This window comes from Myotis brandtii, unplaced genomic scaffold, assembly GCF_000412655.1.
Source record: "Myotis brandtii unplaced genomic scaffold, ASM41265v1 scaffold409, whole genome shotgun sequence".
Lineage (NCBI taxonomy): Eukaryota > Metazoa > Chordata > Mammalia > Chiroptera > Vespertilionidae > Myotis > Myotis brandtii.
Genome location: NW_005365723.1, coordinates 422,518 through 449,799, shown reverse-complemented (window position 1 = coordinate 449,799; position 27,282 = coordinate 422,518). Strand labels below are relative to the sequence as shown.

The 27,282-nt window shown below is 43.1% G+C and overlaps 1 protein-coding gene across 1 annotated transcript in view; it reads right to left on the bottom strand.

Annotated features, from left to right (window-relative positions):
* The window catches only part of AKAP13 (A kinase (PRKA) anchor protein 13), a 158,275-nt gene extending 131,246 nt beyond the window's left edge, over positions 1 to 27,029 (bottom strand). Inside the window, exons 1-2 of the mRNA XM_014545432.1 lie at positions 26,886 to 27,029; positions 13,566 to 13,609 (exon numbers count right to left, since the gene is read on the bottom strand). Coding sequence (XP_014400918.1) covers positions 13,566 to 13,609; positions 26,886 to 26,928 — 87 coding nt within the window. The 5' untranslated portion in view covers positions 26,929 to 27,029. The remainder of the gene's footprint in view (positions 1 to 13,565; positions 13,610 to 26,885) is intronic.
* Between the last annotated feature and the right edge of the window lie 253 nt (positions 27,030 to 27,282).

Genomic DNA, 27,282 nt, shown 5'->3' with positions numbered 1-27,282 from the left:
TCCTTGAGGGATACCCTTGGCAAATGATTTTGCTGCCTAAGGAAGGCCAGCCCCCGTGGAATAGATAGATAAATCAATCTGGCTGCCCAGTTTACAAGTCTGTCACGTTTCTAACTACAACAGATACACTTATTAACAAGGGCAACTTTCAAGACGTTCTTGATTAACATATTAGCTGGACCCAACCCCAGAAGAGAATGCATCTACGCCTCTACTTCTCCAATAATCTCAACTCAAGAAACAGAGTGCTATTCTTACAATAGATGCAATGTACAGCATGATGCCCATAGTTTTAACTAGTTAAGAACACTGCATTATATATTTGAAAGTTCCAAGGAGAGAGCTCTTAAAAGTTATAATAAAAAAATGCTGCAGCCCTAGCCGGTTTGGCTCAGTGGATAGAGCCTCGGCCTGCCGACTGGCAGGGCCTGGGTTCGATTTCGGTCAAGGGCACATGCCCAGATGGTGGTCTTGATCCTCAAGTGTGTGGCATGCAGGAGGCAGGCGATCAATGATTCTCTCTCATCATTGATGTATCTCTCTCTCTCTCTCTCTCTCTCTCCCTCTCCCTCTCCCTCTCCCTTCCTCTCTGGAATCAATAAAAATATTTATTTTTTAAATACTGCAACTGTATGTGGTAATGGATGTATTCACTACATTTATTGTGGGGACCATTTCAAATTACATACACACACCAAAATCATTATGCTGTATACCTAAAACAATGTTATATGTCAGCTACATCTCAATAAATAAATATTATTTATCAGAATTAAACCCCATGTGAGCATGTTTTATTCACTGAACTGTCCCTTTTGTCTAGAATACGTAGCAAATGCTCAAAACACACACTTGGAAAAAAGAAAAAGGAGACACCAAAATTTTAATAGCCGTTATTCCTAAACAGTGATTGCGGCCAACTTTAATATACTCCATGCTTTCCTATGTTTTCCAATTTTTTAAAATAAAGAACGATTCGTACTTTAACCTAAATGGACAAGAAAAAAATACAGCTTTGTGTGGTATGTGCTGGGAGGAAATTGGGGGAAGCGGGGTAGAAAATGCCATGTTATCAGCAGCAAATGTTCTAGAAAGGTTTATCCCACAGCAGTATCGTAACAAGGAAAACGAGAATAGACAAGGAAACCACTTAGAGAAAATCTTAGCTTTTGGCATAAACTAAATTCATTCCAGATACACAGACTGGTTGGTTTCAATGTTAGAAAGTGTTTGACATGTAAAGTTACCTTTTATTTCCATCAGGCTAATCCTTTGCCAGACAAAAACATGGGTGAGTGAAATCCCTAGAACTTGCCTTCTTCATTTGTACAGCACTACCTTTCCTAACGCTACACAAAGCAATTATTTAAAATATTACTATTAACAATCATCAAAATTCACCTTGACTTCCAGCTTCATGATTTTGTAACACTAAGATTTATGCAAATTCTTAAAGATTTCCAAGCACCACCTCTTTGCCCATTAAAATAACACCAGCAGGTGGCGCTCAATCGATCTGTTACGTTCTCTGTGGTTTTACAGACCATTCTCCCTAATGGGGAAAAATCTTCAAACTTCAGCTGGAAAAGGAATCAAATTACAAAAAGTTTGGAAATCACTTAATGTAGGGTTTCTTTAATGGAAGGTTCCTTAAAAAGAAAGAAGTTTTTAAAAGGCCTAAGAGCCGAAGTCTTTTATTTCAATGTACAACCCTGCTTCTCAGTCTACCTACTCTTGTTTGAGCAAAGCTAAACTGCTCGGAGGGTGTTGCCTGGTGTCAAAAAAACCCAGCCTCTCCCTCCCACAAATGTTTCACAACTCCCTGGAACTGCTAGAATAATTAGGTCAACACTTAAAGAGACAGACAGCCTTCCCTTTCCTATCGGGACCAGATATTTGGTTAAAATGCAGAGAAGATAGGATTTTTATTAATTCTTGGTAGAAATTTAATGAAAGACTTGGCAGTGGTTACATAAATCACCCTCTCTCCCCTGAAATGGGGACAATCTCTAAAATCTATCAGCCTGACTTCTGTTCTCACCCATGTCACTCACTCACTCACCAAGCTTCCTTGGTCTGTTCCCTTGGCTTTCCTCTAAAAATTACCCATTAAATCAGTCTCCAGGCTTCTGAGTTAGCCCTACACAAACCAGGAAGCAACAGAAGAGTCTCCAAAATACAATGTGACCAAGTTACTCCCCTGAAACTCTTGAACGGCCAACAGGACAACATCCTGACTCTTGAGCATGTCCCTTCAATTCACGGCAAACAAGTCCCTCCTCAACCTAGCCCAGGGGTGGGCAAACTTTTTGACTTGAGGGCCACAATGGGTTCTTAAACTGGACCGGAGGGCCAGAACAAAAGCATGGATGGAGTGTTTGTGTGAACTAATATAAATTCAAAGTAAACATCATTACATAAAAGGGTACGGTTTTTTTTTTTTTTTAGTTTTATTCATTTCAAACTGGCCGATAGTTTGCCCACAGCTGACCTAGCCCCTGCTTACCCCCCTCCAGCCTCCTCTCCCTCAGAGCCTCCTCCAACACTCACTCACTCACTGCTCGCTATGACACCACAGCACTGCCGGCTCAAGACTCCTCTCCCTCAGAGCCTCCTCCAACACTCACTCACTGCTCGCTATGACACCACAGCACAGCCGGCTCAAGCACACACCAAGAGTGTTCAAGCCTCACTCTTTTTTTTGTTTGTTAACCTTTACGGGAGGGTATTTTTTCCACTGAATTTTTTTTAGAGAGAGTGGAAGGGAGGGGGAGAAAGAAACATCAATGCAAGAAGCATGAATGGTTGCCTCCCGCATGTGCCCTGATCAGGGCCAGGGATCGTGCCTGCAACCGAGGTATGTGCCCTTGACTAGAATCGAACCCGAGATCATCAGTCCGCAGGCTGGTGCACTAACCACTGAGTAGGCCAGTTAGGGCTAAGCCTCACTCTCACTACTTGTCTCACTGCCTGGCCACGCTGCTCCCTTTACCTGTCACATCCTCCCCTCCCCTGACTGATGGCTACAGCCAGAGAGGAAAGCATGAAACAAGACAATGCCTTCCCTGCCTGAGCAGACAGCGGTCCCGTCCTCAGGTGAAAGGCCCCCTTGCCTGCTCTAACTCTGTGCCTCCCCCACCGCATGCGCACCAAGGTCTCCTTCAATTCCTTGAGCCCGTCCAGTCGGGGCAAGTGTATGGGCAATGCCTCAGGCGGGGAACCCAACAGGTCAAGTTGAATCACACCTGCTCAGATCTCATTCCCAGCTCCGGGTACAGCAAGCTGTGAGGCCACAGAAAGGCATTCAAAGCTGGCAAGCAGGTCACTGTCAACCACACAAGATTAAGAAGGGCCGCTGCAAATGCAGGGCCACGGGCTTTGAAAGCTGGGGAGCGCCAGCTGCACTGTTACCAGCTCCGGGATTGTTTTGGGAACTATCCCTCATGTTTTTGGGGTACGGCTAGATTGTAGACTCTATTATACTCACATATCTGAAGTGCATGGAACAATAATACTGGCTCTCTCATCAAGTGCTAACTCTACATCCTGTTTTCAGTGTCCTATACAGATTAGAATACCACTGAATCCCTCAACAACCATAAAAGTAAGTACTGGTATTTTAACAAGCATCCAGCAAACAATAATCAGCACAAAGTAAATGTTCCCATCCATTCCCAGGTAAATAAAAACATCCCCCATTTCAGAATTCCTATGTCTTTGCTTTCCGTACAATCTCAAGTAACACATGTTATTTCTCAAAGCCAAATAAAGTAACAAAGTTTACTATTTGGGGGATTTATTTGATTATGGGTAACGAATTTTCACTAGATGGCAAAACTGGCTTTATATTATAAAACTCTGAAAAGCGGTCATCGGGAGTGCAGAAAGAGTAAAAAAAATATTAGTTTTATAGGTAAATTACAAAGCTTTCTGAAAGCTGACTAATCTTTCTAATTGATAACAAATAACTATTTTGGCATTAAACAATCCAAAGTACTTAAAAACCCTAAGAATAGTAAGAAGAACTATTCTATCATTTCAGATAATAGTAACATTTTTCCTATTCAGCATTACTGATAAAACCATTTCCCATAAATATTCCAGCTTTGGTAAGTTTTTCTTTCAAAGTGTAAATTTTTTAAAAAGATGTAAACGAGCTTTATGAAAACCTTTCTAAGGTGCATTACACATTCCCTGGCTTCTTAAATACAGACAGGAAGGGTAGGGGCACTGACTGAACAGCTACCATGTGCTAGGACCTTTATTTTTATTGATTTTTTTTTAATATATTGATTTCAGAGGAGAGAGACAGAAACCTCAATTATGAGAGACAAACACCGATTGATTACCTGCTATACGCGCCCCCTACTGGGGATGAAGCCCACAACCTGGGCATGTGTCCTGACCTGGAATTGAACCATGACCTCCTGGTTCATAGGTCGGTGCTCAACCACTGAGCCACACCAGCCAGGTGCCAGGACCTTTATATGTGGGGACAATATTTAAGTGCTGAAGAGTGAATGATATATGAGAAGCACTTCTCAAAGTACCTGGTACTTAATAAATGCTAGATATTATTGTCATTTTAATATATTTAATCCTCACAAAAACCTTGTATTATAGGTATTACTCTGCTGAATTCTACAGATGGAGAATCTAGGCTCCCACAGCTGGTGAGCACTAGCGCAGGAATTTAGACCCACATCCACGTGACTCCTAAGCCCCTGAACTTCACATAGGTTCTCACAGTGTTGTCTCGGACGAGTAGCATCACACCCCACCTTTGGGGAACTTACTAAAAATGCAGCCCATTTCTGGCTCATGGTGAAGGAAAAGATCCACTTTTAATTCTGACACTTAGTAAAATATGGAGAACATATAATCATATGCATTATCCTGGGTCAAGGATAAAATAACCCATTTCAGAGAGATCTGGAAAATGGGCGTTTGTGGAGGAAAGCTATTGGCTAAGAGAAACACCACAGCAATAGCTTCTTAATATTACACTGCCGGGATCCCTTAACCACACGAGACAGGGCGAACTAGAATGTCAGCAAAACCTAATGAACTTGACTTAAAGTAGAATTTAGGGGTGTGGGAGGTGACCGGTAAGAAATTCATATTCGTGAGAGTAAGGTAAGATCACCCCTGGCCAGTAACTAGCACAAGAAGATGACAGCAATGGTAGGAAAGGAGCCCACAATCAGATTGGTGGGTCTCATGGACCTAAAAAGGAATGTAACATTGCCTGAGTGGACAGATAAAACTCACATTTCCTTGTGTGGACATAACAAAGGGAGACAGCTGAGAATTCCACCCGAGCTGCCAGATGCTCGTGTATCTGATGGGGCCAGCAGTTAATCCAAACAGAGCTTTGTGAAGGGCTCCGAGGATGCACAAGAGCCCATAGCTCTTTCTTAGTTTAAAAGGGAGTAAACAAACAAAGCTCTTGAGAGTACAGATGACATTCTCTGTACTAAGAACAGGGACCTCACAATCCCCTCATAAAAGAAAACAACTGGAATCGCTGGAGGAGAAATGTGTGCGAAGGAGCAAAGTTACTAAAGGTGTGCATTACCGGTCCATTCATTAATCGATCAACTGGTGTACCCAGCACATGGCAGGTCTTGAACAGGTATTGCACGTGCCGTCATTTAACTCCCCCTGCATCTGAGCCCCTGTGGAAGCATCGAGTCCTTAAGACCAGATCCTCCATTCGCATCCCCGGTGTTTCACAAATACTGAATGAATGAATTAAAGGCACAGAGCATTACACTTGGTCTTCCTTGGATAGCAAGACTTTTCGCTAGAACCAAATGAAAATTTTAACTCCAAACCCCTCCCCACAGTTGTTGTGATGCTTGAGGAACACCACGTTATTGTAACAGCATCCTCTAGACGGGGCGCGAAGCCACTGCTCTATGGATCTTCATCTGCTCTGAAAACGCCGAGGAAAACTAGAGAATGCTACCTGCAAATCCAAAGCAACTTCCCAGCGAGTTACTGGAGACTGATTAAAAACAGGAGGAAACTGAGGTTCTGTGAAACCATCAAAAGCTACTTTGAGGCCCTTGCTGGTTTGGCTCAGTAGTTAAGAGTGTCAGTCTGCAGACTGAAGGGTTTGGAGTTTGATTCCCTGTCAAGGGCACGTACCTCAGTTGCAGGTTAGATCCTCAGCACTGGTCAGGCACATGCAGAAAGTAACCAATGTGTCTGTCTCACGTCATCTCTCGTTCTCTCTCTCTCTCTCTCTCTCTCTTTCTCTCTCTCTCTCTCTTTCTCTACCCTCTCTCCCTCCCTCTAGAAATTAATGGAAAAATATATCCTCGGGTGAGGATTAAAAAAAAAAAAAGCTAGATTGAGGAACACTTGACTTCCTTATTTCTTTTGGCACTAGTGATAAAGTGTCCTTATTTAAACACAGTCCTCAGATCTGGCTGGAAAGGGCTAGCAGTCTATGAAATCTTGGAGCTGACCCACCAGACATGTATTGTTAAGGCAAAGGCAGGTAATTCATTTACGAGATCGGAAGGCTGATAAAGCTCTCTTTGTGCAAGCTGTATATAACCCAGCAGCCAAACCAGAGGCACCGCCAGGTTATTTCGACTCTGGCTATGGAAACACATTGCCCAGAAAGAATAAAATGCTACTGTTACTGCCCGGCCGGTGTGGCTCAGTGGTTGAGCATCGGAGGTCAGGGTTCAATTCCTGGTCAGGGCACAGACCCGGGTTGTGGGCTCCATCCCCAGTAGGGGACGTGCAGGAAGCAGTCGATCGGTGATGCTCATTGAAGTTTCTATCTCTCCCTCTCCCTTCGTCTCTGAAATCGATAAAACTATACTAGTGTATTTTAAATGCTACCATTACCAAATAGGTCATCTCCCCTACAATGAGCACAGTAAGCGGAGGTAACCTAAATTCTGTGGCCCTTCATAATTTTGATTATTTATACAAACGCCACTTATTCAAGAACAAATTTTTTTAATTGATAGAAATTTCAAAACCTCTTCTTTCTGAGCCCATCCCCACTCGCATCTTCTGGTATGTTCGGGCTCTGAGGTCTGTTCTGAGGCTTAGCATACACAACACACATTAATCCACCACCCCCACCCCACCCCACCCCCACGTCCTCCCTGAGGCTGGAAACAGGCCCAGAGTCAACATGAACCCAATGTGGTGGCAGGAAATGGGTTAAGCTTTGCTCAAGGTCTACGTGCGAGGCAAGTGGATATGCTCCTCTGATTTCCCTGCATGCAACGGGCTCTAACATCACGCACAGGACGGGACCCCCAGCGGTTCACCAGAGCTGTGCACCTCAGACAAGTTGGGGCTCCTTTGCATTCTCACTTCCCTGGCTATCCAGTGAAGATATTTACCACATCTTGTATGAATGTTGTGAAGTTTAAATCAGGGAAATGTGTACCAAGTGGCCACCTTGCCAGAGTAGGTTCTGAACCAATACCAGTCCTCTCACCTACTTTCCCATCCTTGGGAAAACAGAGAATATCACCGTCAGAAATGGTCCCTATTCTAATAGAAACCTTTGCAACCATTAGATATTGCGTTGTTTTGTACATTTTCAATAAAGATATTCTTTCTTATGATATTCCTCTATCACCAGGATATTTTTGCCTCCTCTCAGAAGCAGATACAAGCAAAAACATTCAGTACTAAGGAAAAGGAAGGATATAATAAACCAGATGTGTTAGGGTTCTGGAAATTGGTTTTGTAATTGGAATGGCTCTTCTCCTTGAAAATCTAATAAATGTGGGTTTTATCCCACACATATGGCAGGTTATGATAATTATCCCGTATAGCCTTGGAGCATAATTTACATCTTACTCTCTGGTTTTTAAAAGTATTTAAAATTTGTAAGGGAAAATGCCTTTTGGCTTTCCAGAGGGAGACCTAGAGATGTGTTCAATAGAGCTTGGGGACCCACAAAAACAAGTTTATAACTGAAGAATCTGAGAAACGCACCCCAAGTTTTCCCTCTTTAAATCTATTCGGTGGTCATTTTAGTTAGCGAGTCATCAGCAATAGAAACTTTCTCGGTCAGTGTCAGCCATGGCCACCACCCATGCTGAAGAATCATTAGCCATAAAGTGCCCCATGCCCACAAGAACACTTTAAAACCGGTACAGAACATTATTCTAATACATAAAAGCATCCAAGAGCTGCAGGAACTGCAATTAACAAGAAAAGTAATTTTACTGTTACAACCTTTTGACAAACATCAATCATTGTAGAAATAGGTAGATATAAAAATTGATACAGGTGTGTGTGGTCCTTTACACACACACACACACACACAGTATATATATAACATATTGTGTCAGTTATCAATTGCTTAACATAACAAACTGCCCCAAAACTTAGTTGCTTAAGCCTAGCAAATCCACTTTTGGGAATCTATCCAAAGAAACCAGAAACAAGAATTCGAAAAAATATATGCACCCCTATATTCACTGCAGCATTATTTACAATAGCAAAGATTTGAAGCAGCCCAAGGGCCCATGAGTAGATGCGTGGATAAGACAACTATGGTACATTTACACAATGAAATACTACTCAGCTGTAAAAAGGAAGAAAATTTTACCCTTTGCGACAGCATGGATGGACCTGGAGAGCATTATGCTAAGAGAAATAAGCCAGTCAGAGAAAGACAGTGCCATATGATTTTACTTATATGTGGAATCTAATAAACAAATCTGTAATAATAAAAGCGTAATATACTAATTAGACCGGACAGTCAAACGACCTTCCAGACTAAGCCACCGCAGCGGGGGCTGAGGCAGAGGCAGTTAGGGGTGATTAGGCAGGCAGGCAAGCAGTTAGGGGTGATCAGGCAGGCATGCAGAGTGGTTAGGGGTGATCAGGCAGGCGAGCGGTTAGGAGCCAGCGGTCCTGGATTGCGAGAGGGCTGTCCAACTGCCCATCAGTCGGACATCCCCCGAGGGGTCCCAGATTATGAAAGGGTGCAAGCCAGGCTGAGGGAGACACACACACACACACACACACACACACACACACTCCCCGTGCACAAATTTCGTGCACCAGGCCTCTAGTTAATACAGAGAACAGACTGACAGCTGTGAGAGCGAACAGGGCTGGGGGCTGGGTGGAAAAGGTGAAGGAATTAAGTAAAGAAAAAAAGTAAAAGCTCATAGACACACACACACACATAAAACAATATATTTTATTTTTACTCCTTTTTCCACTTAAGAGGGATTCCAAGTAATAGCTGTTAACTATTCTCCAATGTCTACAGCCCATAAAGACATTTCCTGTTCACTCCTCTGAAAAAGGAGATCAATGCTATCTTTTCAAATATTCCTCTCTTCTTCCAATCTTCTCTTTGCTACTATTTTTCCTGTTACTGAGCACATTTATTGAGACTTGTACTATAACTTCTCTATGCATGTACTTGAACTCTTAAATTCAAGCCAACTGACAAGTTACTGCCTCCTGTAACACTGCCTACGCTAATTACTTGCTGATTCTGATACCCGACCAGTTCTATCACAGCCCCCATGAAACTTTAGGTTAATCCCTCAATCTCTCTGTAGCTCAGTTTCTTCACTCTTCCAGAAGACTGGGTTCGACAACACCGAAAATAACAATGATTCCTATGACTCATCAAATTCTTCTCCAGTCTTCACCTCGCCCACAAAGTTCATTCCCACACGTGGACCTGGCTGTGGGCCACTCACGTGGCTGCATCACCACATTGTACTCTTTTTCTCCAAAAGAATAGAAAATGGTGACAGGGGAAAGTGACTTCCTCTGGTATGTGAAGTGTGGGATTAATCCAGGTCTCTATTTTTGACACATGCTGCACCTTGGAGAGATTCAGGCCTGGCCTCCACAGATCTCTTCTAGAATAAGCCTGGGGCCTAAGATAAGAGGCATCCGAAGACCCTTTCCTCCTCCTACTCCCTCGGAAGTTTAAAAATCTTGCTTCCTTTTCAGCTGTTAGTCTGGGGGAGGATTTGTTTACTGTTGCTAGGGTCCAGTTGTTAGGTTGCTAGGTCAGTGGGGCTTACTGTGTGGGTGGTGATAGGGCCTATTTTATTTGTTTTATAAATAAATACCAACATTTGTTTCACGTGCCTTTTTCTTTTGACATCTGACAGCATCTCTTATCCCCTACCCATCCTGGGAAAGTGAGAAGGGCTATGGAGCCAAAGCGCCCATGTACTGTGTTCATAGAAACATATTAGCAGTCACGTGGTTTGCTGTGTGTAGTTTACTGTAAATAAGTGACTCAGATTGTAAGTCCCATTAGGACTAGAAATAGTAATTCAGAAATAACATGAAAGGGGGAAAGTGAACAATTACACCATCTTCTTTAAATGCCCAATTCCTCTGGAACAGATAAATCAAATTATGCAAACTCAACACCAAAACAACCAAGAGATCAAAGTTTGCATCTCCAATAATTGGACAAGAATATAGTATGTGTTCTCCTAATATGATACACCAATCAGGGCATCATTTATGTCGTATTCCTGTCCCAATCAGGAGAAAACATCATATTAACCCAAACTGCTACAAACTAACGGGACTATAATTTTCCAAAATGTCAAAATGATGAAAGACAGAGAAGCAGAGGAACCATTCAGAGACTAAACAGACATAAGCACAACGTGTAATCCTGGATTAAATCCTGGACTGGGGAGGGGCTAGGAGGAGGATGCTATTAAACACAACGTGTAATCCTGGATTAAATCCTGGACTGGGGATTTAATCCAGGACATTATTGGGATAATCACAGAAATTTGGATATGGACTTACATTACGTAAGAGTATTACATCGATGTTACGATTCCTGTTTTTGTTAATTGTACGGTGGTTATGAAAGAGAATGTCCTAGTTCTTAGGAAATATATGCTGAAATATTTAGGGAAATGGGGTATGATGTTTGCAACTTTCAAACAACTACAAAATATGTAATACAGAGACAGATAAGCTAATGTGACTAACTGCTCATAAGAGATGAAGAGAGGTGAGTTGCATTCCTGCAACTTTTCTGTAAATCTGAACTTATTTCAAGTAAAGCATTAAAAAAATTTAAAACGTGAAATGGAAGACTGAACTTGGATTGCTTACTTTTAAAAAGGACTTTAATTGTGCAAGTCTCCACCATTAAGTGCTGTGAGATTTGTGTGCCTTTATATTTCTCAGGATCCAGCCTTTTTCCTTATTTACTAATAGTTTCCTCTCTTCTGTTGATACCCACCCCTGCAGATCCTAAATATAAACTGAGAGAAAAACCTCCACATACGCGTTTTGTCCTCTTGTGTATTATTTCTTCCTCTCAGAGCAGAGAACTGACGCCCTCTCCAATGGACTGCCGTGTGACAGTTACTTTTCTTCACCAAAATAGCCTAAGTCCCTGTGACCTAGTTCATGGAGAATGAAGTGCACTCACTCTCCTTGTAAAAAACGAAAAACAAACTGCCCACTGAGTGTACTGCTGATGGATACACTTGAAACCTGAAGTTTAAAAATTCTCAGTAGAGCCCAACTACCCACACAATCATACTTACACGGAAAACTATTAACCCTAGAGTCATATACCTAAATATAAGGGCCAAAACTATGAAACTGCTGGAAGAAAACATAGGAGTAAATCTTTGTGACCTTGAGTTAGGCAAAGCCTTCTTAGATGATACCAAAAGTGCAAGCAATAAAAGAAATAATAGGTAAACTGCACATTTTCAAATTAAAAACTTCTGTGCTTCAAAGGGCACCATCAAGAAAGTGAAATACTGCCCTAGCTGGTTTGGCTCAGTGGATAGAGCATCGGCCTGTGGACGGAAAGGTCCCAGGTTCAATTCCAGTCAAGGGCATGTACCTTGGTTGTGGGCACATCCTCAGTGGGGGGTGTTCAGGAGGCAGCTGATCGATGTTTCTCTCTCATCGATGTCTCTAACTCTCTCTCTCTCCCTTCCTCTCTGTAAAAAATCAATAAAATACATTAAAAAAAAAAGTGAAGTGAAGTGTTGCCCTAGGTGGTTTGGCTCAGTGGATAGAGCATTGGCCTGTGGACTGAAGGGTCCTGGGTTCGATTCCAGTCAAGGGCACATGCCTAGGTTGCAGGCTCGATCCCCAGTAGAGGTCGTTCAAAAGGCAGCCGATCAGTGATTCTCTCATCATTGATGTTACTATCTCTCTCTCCCTCTCCCTTCCTCTCTGAAATCAATATATATGTTTTTTAAAAAGTGAAGTGTTAACCCATAGAATAGGGGGAAAAAATGTGCAAATCATATATCTGATAAGGGACTTGTATCCAGAATATATAAAGAACACTTACAACGTAATAATAAAGGACACATAACCCCATTTCAAAATGGGCAAGGGATCTGAGCAGACATTTCCCCAAAGATATAAATGGCCAATTAGCACACATAAAGATGCCTGAAATCATCAGCCATTGGGGAAATGCAAATCAAAACCACAACCAATTACTATTTCACACCCACTGGGATGGCTACAATAAAAGTCAGGTAACAGAAAGTGTTGGCATGAATACAGAAACACTGAAACTTCAACATTACTGGTGGAAATGTAAAATGGTGCAGTTGCTGTAGAAAACTGGCAATTCCTCAAATGTTGAAGTTATCATGTAGCGAAGCAATTATATGCTTAAGGATATACCAAGAGGAATGAAAACATATGCCTACACCTAAAAAATGACTGTTCAAAGCATCATTATTCATACTAGCCCCAAATAGAAAAACACCTAAATGCCAATCCATCAACTGATGAATGGACAAAATGTGGTATATCCATACAATGGAATATTACTTGCCAATAAAAAGGAACAAATATGGATACATGCTCCAACACGAACTTTCAAACATTATGCTAAGTGAAAGAAAGTCAGTCACAAACGGCCACATATTGCGTGAATCCATTTATTTGAACTCTCCAGACCATAACAACCCCAAATCCACTGGCCCCTCACAGCTCTAACAATCCATTCCTCTTAGCTGGTGCCTCACCAAACAGGCACTTTTCACCACCCTGATTCAGATCATTCAGTCTCATGAAAATTTAAAAAAAAAAAAAAACCCACCTAAAAATGTCTCTCTCCAGCCCTGATTCATTCATTTATCCATGTCATCTTACAATTCACTCCCTTCTGGGAGATGGTACCTCAGCTTTTCATTCAGACTCCTAGAGCAAGCAGCTCTCTCGCCAATGGCAGAGTGCCACCTAGTTGCAACACTGGGTAACTCACACTGGCAGCAGAAAGAGCACTCCACCCTAACGGAAATGCACTTCAGTGAAAGTAAGAAGCCACAAAATCATTTTGCAGAGCAATGCAATTGTTTTATATGTGCAGCTTATCACCCTAACTAGTTTAGCTCACAGTCTTATATGCATGTATTAGTCATTTTGAATTTACTAAATCAAATTTCATTTCCCAAACTGTGTTAAGCCTATATAAATTCATGTGTAGATGGTTATAAATAATATGACAATGTCTTTGGGTTTATTATAAGTAAACAGGATAGATAAGTATAAAATGAAAAGAAATTTCATAATTTACTCACATATAATGGAGCTTGCTGTGGATTAAGTTTCATGACCCAGGACACTGAAAAAGAGAAGGGAGAAGAAATAAATGAGAATAAAATTAAAAGCTATTGCCAAAAATATAAAAACCACCTGAAGTCTTAGATGCCAGGCATGGCTATCTGAACAATCGGAAGTCCAAAACTGTGGACTTCAGAAGGGGAGGTCCTTTGCCAAATACCCTAAATTTGAGAATAAATTGACCCCATCTTCATAAGTCAGAGAAGCAGACCAAAGTAATTTCATTATAATGTGGCCTAAGTCTTACCTGTCCACAATAGGAAACTGAATTAAAGCACATACTAACCAGCAATATAAACAACAGTACAGAAATGTCATTCATACATGAAAACATAGATAAAATCTCACACTTTGTGTTCTATCAGATCACAGAATCTCATTATGAATAAACTGAAATCCAAACAGAATAAATAGGAGGTTATCAATGACCAAATGTTTAGAATAAAGAACAATGCCTTAGTGACAGCGCATAATTTAAAGAACAAAATCCTCTCAATATTAAAATCTTCACGGATCTGCCAGTTTGGTCAGGAAGTGTATGTCTGAGATTAAGGCTCACCTAAAGGACAGCTACACACTTGGCGGGGGGGGGGGCTGCGGAGCGCAGATATAACCAGACTCTTAAACCCACTCATCTCCAACCAGAGGCAGGTGCAGGCTTCAATAAGTGCTGCTGGACAAAGGCAGGACAATGCTGACAGCCAGGTGGCTGACCACCTTCAGGCCTACCCTAGTTCATTCTCTGGTCCACCCCCACACACTCGGGGCCATCTTTCCTTCCTGCCTGCCTTCATTTAACATTTTTGTGCCCTTAGGTGCTAAAATCACCTGCAGAAATCCACAATGAACGCCAAGCTTGAGAAATGTAGCAAGAACCAACTCTTGTAGTAGAAAAATAAAGATTTCCAGCCCATCAGATTCAAACAGCAAGCATGGATTAAAAAGGGAGATTGAAGCGCTTGAGTACTTTCTCAGTGCATTAAATATCCATTTAATTTAACATTAAGCTCACTGTGCTCACTGGACTTTTAATCAGCTTTCTAGGTCCTGTTCAGACTTGCCTGGAACAAAGGATTCAAAGAACCTATAAATTTATGAACCAATTTGCCTGCACTTAAGTGTTCCTGCTGTCACAAGCAGAAGAAATACCAGTGGAAACCAAAACATGAATTAAAACTTTGGTAATCTGCCCAGGCAGTGTAGCTCAGTGTTTGAGCATTGACCTATGAACCAGGAGGTCACAGTTTGATTCCCGGTCTGGGCACATGCCGGGTTGAGGCTCAATTTCCAGTGTGGGGTGTGCAGGAAGCAGCTGATCAATGATGAGTCTCTCCCCACCCCCCCTTCCTCTCTGAAATCAATAAAAGTGTGTGTGTGTGTGTGTGTGTGTATGTATATATATATATATGTGTGTGTGTGTGTGTGTGTGTATATATATAGAGAGAGAGAGAGAGAGAGAGATAGAGAGAGAGAGAGAGAGAGAGCGAGCGAGAGAGAGCGCTTAAGGCTTGCAGTATAATTACCTGATACAGTGTTGGGAACCTACGATTCTGACAAACCTGGAAATTTCATTAATTGTGGAGTTTCTGTTAAAAGCTTCTCTAGCAAAATGTGTCTGAACAAATGAAAGCAAAACCTGAGAAGCCTAAATAAAAATCGGTGTCCACAGCAGCAGTCAGCAAACATTTTCTGCAAAGAGCCAGAAGGCAATTATTTCAGGCTTTGCAGGTCAGACGGTCTGTTGCACTATGTAAATGAATGAGTGTGGCATGTTCCAATAAAACTTTATTTCCAAAAAGGAGCAGCAGGCTAGATTCAGCCACTGGGCCATCGAATGCCAACATCAGGTCAAAAACTCACAAGCTACCCTATATAATAAAAGGCTAATATGCAAACTGTCCCCTCGGGAGTTTGAACACTCACTATGACGTGCGCTGACTACCAGGGGGCAGCACAGAATGAAGGAAGGCCCCGATCGGCCCTGATCGCCGGCCAGGCCTAGGGACCCTACCTGTGCACAAATTTCGTGCACCAGGCTTCTAGTTTCTTCATAAGTCAAAGAAGCAATGTGTCCGCATTTGAAGGCTTTACACATCTCAATATTATCCACTAAAAAAACAAAACAATTCTCAATACAGGAAAGGCATAACGTGCTACACAATATTCTCTACACAAGAAATCTAATTAAATGGGTAGGCATCCCAATTTCTTTACTGATTAACTTTAAGCAAGTCACTTAACTTGCCTAACTCTGTCTCCTTAAGTTGTTTCTATACATAAGGCACAGTAACCCCTGCCTATACTGTAGAGTTGTTGACAAAATTATAAGAGACTAAAGGCCCAATGTGCGAAATTGCGTGAGATTCAGACCCGCGGTGCCGCCACAGGACCCCCAGACCCCAGACCCACCGCGCCGTGGGACACATCAATGCGCCTCCTGGGGACCGGTCGTTTGGTCATTACAGCGTTACGGCCGCTGGCCTTTTATAATATAGATAATCGAAGTGAAAGGCTTAATTAAGCACACTGCCGGGCACAGAGCAGAAGCCACAGTTTCTTCTTCCTCGCAGTTTCTGGGTCTCACAGGAGACTACCAAGTAAAATACACTGGAAACCATAATGGTTAAATGAAAGGCTGCAGGTACATCAGAGAGGTATTTGTGTCCTAAAATATACTGGTGGGTAAATTGCAATTCAAACATACAACCAAATAATCAGAGGAAAGAATCTGGAGGAACAAATACCAAAATGTTTAGTAGGCATATTTCCGGGAATTACAGGGAATTTTCATTCCTAAATTATCGGTTTCTTGATCACAACTATTCAAACAATGAACAGATACTATTTTTTTGTAATCGGGAAGAAAGCATTACACACAGCACATCTCTTTTAAGTCCCCTGTCATTAAATGTATCACAATTGGACTGAAAGTGAGTAAAAAGACATTTTTTCCTACATGTGCAAACTGAAGAAATCTACAATTAACAGTCCCTCAAGCTAATTTAAAAAGGCAATTAAAACAAAAATGCCTGTCCCGTATGTAGTAACATAAACCAAACTCACTATTGTTCAGCCATGCCCACACATTGTACTAGAGAAGCCTTTCACAGAGCTCAGCAATTAATGAAATTAATTCAAGTCCGGGGTTGTGGGAATCATAGGCCCCCAACACTGTACCAGGTAATTACACTGCAGACTGTAAACTCTCTGGAACCTGTTAGCTTGGTGATCTCGGCTCATTTCCTAGAACCAGCTGCTCCAGGTTTGACAAACCAATCACTTCAGTGGACATGGTTTTTGTCATTCACAACAGAGACGTTTCCAAATGCACCAAAAAAAAAAAACAAAAGTGCAAACCATCCCCCACAGCCACCCCCAGTCTCTATCTGAGCAGTGCAGCTGTTTGGGATCCAGCCAAGTATAAATAGACATGTTTTACCTACAGGGTACCTGCATAGCAGAATATGCTTCAAACGAATTTCCACGGCCAGGGCTCCTGCAAAGACTGGGCTACAGTAAATCCTTCAAAACCCACAAACATTTGGGATGAGGGTGAACATGAAAATGACAATGCACACTCTGAATTTTTGTTTAACAGTCAATGTCTAGCAGTTTCTCAGTCAGAACTCTTCCCATAATAATTTCTTCGATACTTAAAAAAAAAATTACTTCGATTTAAAAATCAGAACTCTGACTTTCTTACACTCATCTTAGCGTGTACTTTGAAATGGGAGAGTACACCATAACCTTTTCGGTGCTTAGGGTCTCCTTTTCTTTATATACGTGCGTAATATCTGCCTGGCACACTAGCTCATCTCATATTTCTGAGCCCCAAGAATGTTACATGTATATAGCTAGTTGCTGAGCTTTAGGGATAAATACTAGATGGCAACTACCAACTTAATAAGGGACACACATGTAAACAGTAATGATATTATAGTGTGATAAAAGTAATAATAAAAATTTTACAGGGATCAGGAAGGAGCAATAAACTCTCTAAAAGGTGGAGGCCCAGACAGCTGCCTGGAGAAGGCCAACCCTTGCCAAGTTTCACCACGTGGACACCGGAGAAGCAGAGTGACAAAGGAACACAGCACTGTGAGTTAAGACCTACATGAAAGAGTAAGAGTGTCAGCAGGAGATGATGGGAGAGGAGTCAGGAGAGAGCCCTGTGAAGCCACATACCTCAAAAGCTGCTTGGCCTTAGAAGCCAAAGAAGGGAGAGAGAAGAAAATACACAAACCTCTGGCACAGATCTACCCTACAGAAATGACAGCCACACCCGGCCGGCATGGCTCTGTGGTTGAGCATTGAACCAGGAGGTCATGGTTCGATTCCCGGTCAGAGCACATGCCCGGGTTGCAGCCTCCATCTCCAGTAGTGGGCGTGCAGGAGGCAGCTGATGGATGATTCTCTCTCATCATTGATGTTTCTCTTTCTCTCTCCCTTTCCCTTCCTCTCTGAAATCAATAAAAATATTTTTTAAAGAAATTACAGCCACACAACTGCTATGCACCAACAAATCTCTGCTTATAAAAATATTTTTTAAAGAAATTACAGCCACACAACCGCTATGCACCAACAAATCTCTGCTTTGCTTTTCCTTTACATTTTTTTTAAGCCCAGCTCAAATGTTTGTTCAGTCACAACTGCAGGTTCAAAGCTTCACAAACGGTAGCACTGGAGGAAGTTGGTAATCATGTAGGTTAAACTCAAACCCAGACACAGCAAGAATCTGTTGTGTGACAACCAGTAAGGCCAGGCCGGATGCCACTGTGATTTCCCTGAGGTACGGCCAGTGGCTCCCAACCAATTCCCCCGGGCCCTGGGGTCCTCATCCTAACCCTAGCCATAGCCTGTCAGCCACAGCACTTTATCAGCAGAAGGGGTCTCAGAAGCAGCCCGCACCCCCTGCCGCCCCACGCAGGAGTCACTGGTCTGTCTACCTGCCTCTGCTTGCAGACCGGAGTGCCAAGGCCTTATCACCTTGAGAAAATCTCTCCTGCTCCATCTGCACCTCTGACTCAGCCTCCCACAGGCCATTTCGTTCTGTAGCTCACCGCTGCCAACACAGGAGTAAGCAACCTTGGAGAAAGGTGCTTCTGGGGTACCCACCTCTTTTCTTTAGAAAGTTCCAGGAGAGAGCTCTAAAATGTGGCCTGGCCGGTGTGGCTCAGTGGCTGAGCGTGCAGGAGGCAGCCGATCAATGATTCTCGCTCATCATTGATATTTTTAAAAATATATTTTATTGATTCTTTACAGAGAGGAAGGGAGAGGGATAGAGCTAGAAACATCGATGAGAAACATCAATCAGCTGCCTCTTGCACACCTCCCACTGGGGATGTGCCCGCAACCAAGGTACATGTCCTTGGCCGGAATCAAACCTGGGACCTTTCAGTCCGCAGGCTGACGCTCTATCCACTGAGCCAAACCAGTTAGGGCTCATCATTGATATTTCTATTCCCCTCTCCCTCTCCCTTCCTCTCTGAAATCAATAAAAACATACTTAATACAGTCTAGTCCCAGAAGTGCAATCTAAGAGCTCATTAAAGGTAGCATGGATCCTGCCAGGTGTTAAGAAATCTAGCCTGATCGATGTGCTTCATGGGCCAGAGAGCTGTTACAGGGACCAGCGCAGGGGAACTGAGCAGCATCTACCTGGACAATCTCGCAGCAGAGGCAGAGGAGCTGCTGAACGCTATACTTAGCTCCCACAGGAAGGTGGTGCCTCTGGGAAGAGGAACTCATGCACATGTTATTTCAATTCTCTTTTGGTGTTGAACACACAGGCTTGTGGTTTCCTGCAAAAATGGCCTGTGCTGCTTTGCAGAGACCTCTATGGAGAAGAAAGCTCCAAATGGCTGGCCATTCCACAGGTGAGAGCTCTGCCCCCAGCTGTATCCTGTTATCCAAAGGAAACGGAACTGTCCGCTGCCAGGAGGTCCAGACACAGGAGAGCAAGACCATAATTTGAGTAAGTGCTGACACTCTTATCCCTATGGCTGTAAGAATACGAGACCTTAAATTTAGAAAAATCTGCACACAGCTGGGCTTTATGTAAATGAACTTCAGAGGGGGGTTAAAATAGATATCCGGTAAAGAGACTGCCAAGTTCAAGCCTTTATACTTCCTTCATCCTCCCCAACCTTTATGGCCCCAAAAGCAAGCAGCCCAATGTATTAACCCAATTACTTAGAAATCATTTGGAAAAACTACAGGCAGGTAGGCCCTCACCCAATGCGACATGACTGAGCTGGCTAACCTTACCTGGACAAATGCCAGGGCCTGGAGAGGCCACTCTGTTGGGAATTATTCAGTGACACACAGCCCACCTTCTTGGACACATTACATAGCAAAAGCACTATCAGATTATTACCCTAAGTGGCAGGCAGGAGAGGTCTTAGAAACAGACAACAGAAAGGTTTCAATGTTTTAAATTGTGAAAATTGTTATTCTGTCTCGTGGATTTTGAGACATTGTCTTCAATGAAGTGGAAATGTTTCTCAGCCTCTCACACAGGGGAAAGGGATCCTTCCCTAATCTCTCAGAGTAACACCCAGGCGGGGCCTCCAGGAACCGACCTGCACTCCCTACAGCCACAGTGGAGGAGGTAAGGTTCTTATGCATTTTGAAAACGCTCATTTACAAAAAGTTGGGGCTTATTCTGTTGGCTATTAATCAAGATCATTCCCTTTCAATTCAGACACACTGCCTCAGAAAACAAATATAACAAGTGTTTGACAATACTAAGATAATGGGTAAGATTAGATCTGGACTGAGTTTAAAACCTACTACCAGGTTAAAACACATCTTTATGCATTGATCAATGCATTGAAAATGGTTTAAAAAGAATGATTTAAAGGGCAGCTTTTCATCCAATTAAAAAGTTACTGCTAGTCTAAGTTTGGGTGGTATTACATTTGTTCTGTAATTAGAAATAACAGATACACATGAAACTTTAGAGATTATTCCCTGAATTTCCAATGTTCTGAATTCCTCTTAACAGGAAACTCTTAGAGGGCCACATATGTTCAGAACTTATCAAACACCGAACAGATGGAAAATCAATTTCCCCAGTTGAACTAACTTAAAAAATAAAGTTGTCTTAAGAAATACAACCTGATGCTTTAAAGCATTTTAGGATTTCTAGCTAAATGTGAGGAGCTAAATGGCACATAACAGAAAGGCATAATGATTATCATTTTTTGTAAATGCAGAAACAGGCCAAATTACCATGCACGTGAGACTCTAAATATTTAACATAATTAAAGGAGAAGTCAGGCATCTACCACACAATACCCTTGCCTTTAAATTACACTTCAAAATTCAAAGAATACATAGTAGAGATGTTTCATGATATCAGTGTTATAATAGAATGACTCAATTGTTAATAATTTGGTCATATGATCAATTCAATTGGCTACTTTTCCTGAGTATCTTTACAATAAAAACAAATTAATCTAGGGGGGAAAGAATAAAGATTACCAGGCATACTGTCATAAAAGTAAAACATGCTTTGCAGGTTTTGTTAGCTGGGAGCAAGTATAGAAGGGAGAAGCAGCCACCTATGTCCTCAGAGAGCCCAGGCATCCAGAAAGCAATTCAGTGTGGATGGGATGAGGAGGGGTGTAGAGCAAGCATGTTAAACTCGCTGCCCACAGGCCGCATGTCTCGTTTATTTGGCCCATGTTAGCCTTTGAGTTTGACATGCTTGATGAAAAGCAGGGGTCCTCAAACTTTTTAAACAGGGGGCCAGTTCACTGTCCCTCAGACCGTTGGAGGGCCGGACTACAGTTTAAAAAAAAACTATGAACAAATTCCTATGCACACTGCACATATCTTATTTTGAAATAAAAAAACAAAACGGGAACAAATACAATATTTGTATTTGCATGTGGCCCGCGGGCCATAGTTTGAGGACCCCTGATGTAAAGCATGCAAACAAAAGATACATAAAGGCAACAATGGGGACTCATTCAATTCAACAAATAGGTGAACGTGTGCTCTAGACAGAGACTGTGGATGGAACAACAAACTATAAATAGTCCAAATAAACTCTCCAGAGCTCTGAGATCTTGGCTTTCTGACTCCCCACTTACATTAAATGGGCCCCACAGCAGCTACACACACACACACACACACACACACAAAACAGCAAACAGTCGGCTCAGCGCTAGAACAGTCATGGTTAGAAGACGGCCAAAATTCAGACTGATCTGAAAGACAGAAGAGCTAAGATTGCTCCAAAAATCAGAGCTGGCCCTGACTGGTTTGGCTCAGTGGGTAGAGCGTCGGCCTGTGGACTGAAGGGTCCCGGGTTCGATTCCGGTCAAGGGCATGTACCTTGGTTGCGGGCACATCCCCAGTGGGGGTTGTGCAGGAGGCAGCTGATCGATGTTTCTAACTCTCTATCCCTCTCCCTTCCTCTCTGTAAAGAATCAATAAAATATATTTTTAAAAAAATCAGAGCTGACCACAGCAAAGAATCACACCTTGACCATCCAGCCCCAACTGAGAAAGATGGACTGCTGTGGCCACCGCAGGTGGGCGATGTGGGAGGAGGGAGCTGTGGTCCAACCCCTTGCTCGCTCGCTATAGGGCCTTTGTCCTCTGTCTGAAACACAGTCAAATCATCACTCGCCTCTGAGAACTGCTGTAGGTCACACAAGCCTGTGCAGCACTAATGTGGTGCGTGGTGACACCGAAGATGCTCTGTAAGCGTTCTTTCCCTGACAGCAGCCTAGCAAACAGGCACACCTGGCGTAGGGCACCCAACAAGGAAAAAAGTCATGCAAGATGGAAAACTAGGAAGCAAAATCCTTACTGCTTACTTGCAGAGCCCTTGAAAAATAGATCCCACTCGCCCTAGCTGGTTTGGCTCAGTGGATAGAGCATCAGCCCGCAGACTTCAGGGTCCTGGGTTCGATTCCAGTCAAGGGCAAGTACCTTGGTTACGGCTCTATCCCCCACCCTGGTGAGGGTACAATCAATTATCTCTCTCACAATGATGTTTCTCTCCCTCTCCCCCCCCCCCCCCCCCACCCCTCTCTCTAAAAATCAATGGAAAAATATCCTAAGGGGAAGAATTAACAAAGACAAAACAAAAAAGTAGATCCCACTCAAATTCCCACCACTTTGGTAGTTTAAAGTTAAAACCTCAGTAATACCAGTTCTCCCTCTAAGATGAAAAAGGGGTTTTGACTATCAAACTTGGGCTCAAAACAGTTGTCTTTGTGGCTGGCTCTCCATCAGCAGGAAGCAGAGGGTAAAAACCACATGCCAACCGAGCTTCAGTCCCTGCCCCATGAGGTAAAAGCTCTTCAGTCAACTTTTCTCATAGTTTTAAAAATATACTCCTGATTCCTCTTTCTTTCCCCCTGTTCCCCTTCGCAAACGCTGGTACAACCAAACCAAAGATCACATTCTAAATCAGCTCCAGGACCATGTAAATCAGTGGTTCTCAACCTTCTGGCTCTTTAAATACAATTCCTCATGTTGTGACCCAACCATAAAATTACTTTCATTGCTACTTTGTAACTGTAATGTTGCTACTGTTATGAATCGTCATGTAAATATCTGCTATGCAGGATGGTCTTAGGCGACCCCTGTGAAAGGGTCGTTCGACCGCCAAAGGGGTCACGACCCACAGGTTGAGAACCGCTGATTTAAATGGAACCCAACTGCCCCAGCACCTCCTCCGGGAAAAAGCTAAGCAAAGATGAAGGCAAGGAGTGACTGCTGGCTCTACCCCACATTCTCCCCACCCTGGGCTCCTCCTCCCCAGCCTGGCACATGACATTTGTATGGAGAGACCTGTCATTTCCTATCTCATCTGTTTGCACAGAAATAGGGACCCTGGTAAATGTTCAGAGAACAGAGTGAAAGGATTGGCAACGAGCTCCAATTATACCAACTGATCTCACCCTCTTGTTACAAGCTGCTTCCTGGCATCTAAAATCCATTTCTGAAACTCAAGGGCATTTTTAAAAATCATCCCCACCCTCACTCTTTCTCAAGCACACACTGGAAACACACAAACTCGCTGGGTTTCGGAAATCTTATCTTCCAAAAACCACACAATATACATGTAACTCACTGACAGGGAAGTTGCAGCCTCTTGTACTCAATGTGTGTTCTTCTCATTAGTTCATCCAAAAGGTGAACACCCTAATTCTACAGTTCTGACATCTTACAGCTTATCAACTACAGAGACATGACTACCAACATCAACTTCGCTGGCACTGACTGTTCCAGTTCCCTCCCTAATCCTCACACAAATGACAAGATTCAAGGTTAAAGTTACCTGTATACCGTCACACAGCTTGTAAGTAGGGAGAGCCAAAATTTGAACCCAGATCCGGCTAAAAAATCCATGCTCTTAACCTCTACTCCCCTGCTGCCTCGTCTCATCTGCAGCAAGACTCCCGACTCCACTTTTTATGTTGTGAATGAAGGAGCTGGATTAGGTAATCGTGAAAGTTGTGCAAGTTCCTCCCATCTCCAGCATGGCACAATTCCACAAACAGAAATGCTGGCTCCCTTAGGTATACACACAAATGAGGCAGGGTGATTTCCTGGGGTGGGGACTAAACACAGTGGGATGAGAAGGAAGAGAAGTCCTTCTCATTCATTTAAATGGAAAACACTTTGTGGAGGAGGCAGCATTTCACGGATTAAACGACTGAAGGGAGAAAAGAAGGCAGAGGCATCGGTCTGTGTAAAGTTGCTCTGCAGACTATTCATCGGCTTCACCTCCCTCATGGGCCCTATTCTGTTTTCCCAGTAGCAGAGAATGGCCTACAGAAAAAGTCAGCTGCGGAGTTACCCAACAAGTAAAGCAACTCAACAGACCAACATGTTCCTACCCACATCCAATGGAAATATTTACGAGCTTGGGAACCAGCTGGAATGGACTCCCTTCTGCACAAAGGCAGGCGAACATCCCCGGCTGAAATCTGCTGCCCCAGTAACTTAGTTAGAGAAGCAACAGGAACTTCTGAGAATGTTTTCCCCCTAAAGTCTACAAAAATCTGTAATAATCAGGCTTCCACACCAATACCCAAGCTTACAGAGCGTGAACAGGGAAATTTTCACATTCAAAATTGCAGTGTTTTTATCGATACCTTATTGAAATTCAAGCTGTAATAAGGAGTAGACGGCCTATCACTTCATGGCACATATTGAAAAGGACTCTTGACTTTTCTTATAGGAAATTAGCAGTCTTGAAGTTTGCTATAAAGCTGAACAGAAAATCATAAAACAAAGCAGTGACAAAGCAAGGTGGACAGACTAAAGACACACATACCACAACCTTCTATTATAGACCCTGATCACTACCCCAGATCAGAGCAAGGAGCAAATAAAGAATGCAGATGAGAGATAAAGAATGCCAGAGTTGGGGAATCTGAAATCTCAGCTATGAAGTCTCCAAGGAGACACTCCTCAGTTAGCATTCAGGTATGGGCACACCAACGCCTCACCGCTCACGGGATGCACAGTCTTGGCAACCCTCCTGGACCTGTGGACTTCGGTCTCCTCTCTAAAGAGACAAGAGGAAGAAACTACCAGTGTTCAACTCCCTCTGAGACTCATTCCTTAAAACGGAATGGCACATAAAATGTACAAAATGATGAATTACCTAGAATAACTGGTTATGATGAAACCAAAAGAAAAGCAAAGGAATAAATAATCACGTGAAGGCCGCATTGCCATATACCAGTGGTTCTCAACCTTCCTAATGCCGCGACCCTTTCATAGAGTTCCTCATGTTGTGGTGACCCTCAACCATAAAATTATTTTTGTTGCTACTTCATAACTGTAATGTTGCTACTGTTACGAATCGTAATGTAAATATCTGATATGCAGGATGTATTTAGGCGACCCCTGTGAAAGGGTCGTTCGACCCCCAAAGGGGTCGTGACCCACAGGTTGAGAACCGCTGCCATATACAGATCCTTTTGAAGCTTCCAAAACTCCTGAGAAGTGGATAGTATCCCTATCCTACAAGAAAATGGAGTCGGGGGTTCAAAGAACTTGCTTGTGTAAGGACACCCTGGCTCAAGAGTGGTAAACTCTGCAGTTAGACTCCAAAGCTCTTTATTAATCCTAGGCTGTATGACCTCCCAAACCCAGGAACTGGATTCCTAACACCTATGCAGGGCACACACTGGTGACACACAGGGCATGGGAACTAGAGAACAGGCAAGAGAGATGTCTGAATCTGTACAACCAGGGAACTCACTGGTCTGATAAAGCCTAACAGACAGAGGCACCCACCCCTCATGCCAGACTTCAACCCTTTGGGTTGTTGGATCACAGAATCTGTGTGCGGATTTTTTATTTCAGAAAGGGGGGGGGGGGGCGGGGTGTTATTTCAGAAAGGAAGGGAAATGGAGAGAGAGAGAAAAACATCAATAATGAGAGAGAATCGTTGATGGGCTGCCTCCTGCACGCCCCACACTGGGGATCGAACTGCGACCTCTTGGTTCATAGGTTGACGCTCAACCACTGAGCCTCACCAGCCGGGCTTCGGGTAGGTCTAAGCAAGGAAGAGGGAGCAGGGGCTTAGGGCAGTATTTCAAACTTTACCAATCAGTATAGCCTCATCAGTGCATGCTAGCTGTGTGTGAGCATACAAGCATGCTTTTCTGAAAGGTTAAGTCTACCAGACCTGAGGCCCTGAACCTAACTGTCCCCTATACCTGGGCTCCTAAGCATTAAAGAGAAAAAACCAACATGATATAGAAAAATGTTAGTTACATGCAAACAAGTGGTTAGAATAAGATGGAACTTGGAGACATTGTAGAAAATAGGTCTACCTTTCATCTACCTTTCATCTACCGCCAATATTCCACCTTTGTGTGGAAATTACCTAAAAATCAGTACAGCGGTCTGGTAGGGTCAGAATCAGAGGACTCTGGCATCCACGTTTCATCCCAGGCACATTAACCACAACTCATTGCCAAGGGGCTCCCAGCACTGCCACCAACATCACCACCCAGGAGAGAAAAGCAAAGGCCCAACAGAAGCCTCCCCAGAGGCTGCTCTGCCAAAGCCGAGGGGTATCAGCAGAACTCACTGCCTCCGATGTGGCCAGTCCAGCTCAAATGCACCGGTCTCCTTTTTGCCCTTTCTCAGAAACAAGAAGAAGGTAGCAGGAAAGGAAAGCAGAGAAGAAAGGCAAGGGGAAAGCAGCACACACAAAAAGAGCCAGTGTTCGCCGCACACCGCCAACAGAAGCCAGCCCTGGCACGTTTCAAAAAGCCAGCATATTCTACCATTTTGTGCAGTTTTGTCTTGGCTGCAACTTAATCTCCCCATCTCGTAACAGTGCGATCTGCAAGACCCGGAAAGAAACACGCAGGGATGGAGATCAGTCAGGCTGGTTAAGACCGGACGTTTGGGGGAAAGCAGGACAGTCAAGCCTCCATTCTTCCTAGGCGCGTGTTCATCCTTTTCCTCCTCCTTATAAACAGTGTCAAACCGTAATGATTTCTGCTGAGTCCTTCCAATAAATTTAGGAAATGTTTATCCCTATTCCTTCAAAGATTTTTTTTTTATCCCATTCACCCTCTCTTCTTTCTGAAACCTCAATTACATGCATATCATAGTCTTTTTTTTTTTTCATTGTCCCACAGATCTCTGGGGTTCTGCTCATTGTTGTTTCAATCTCTT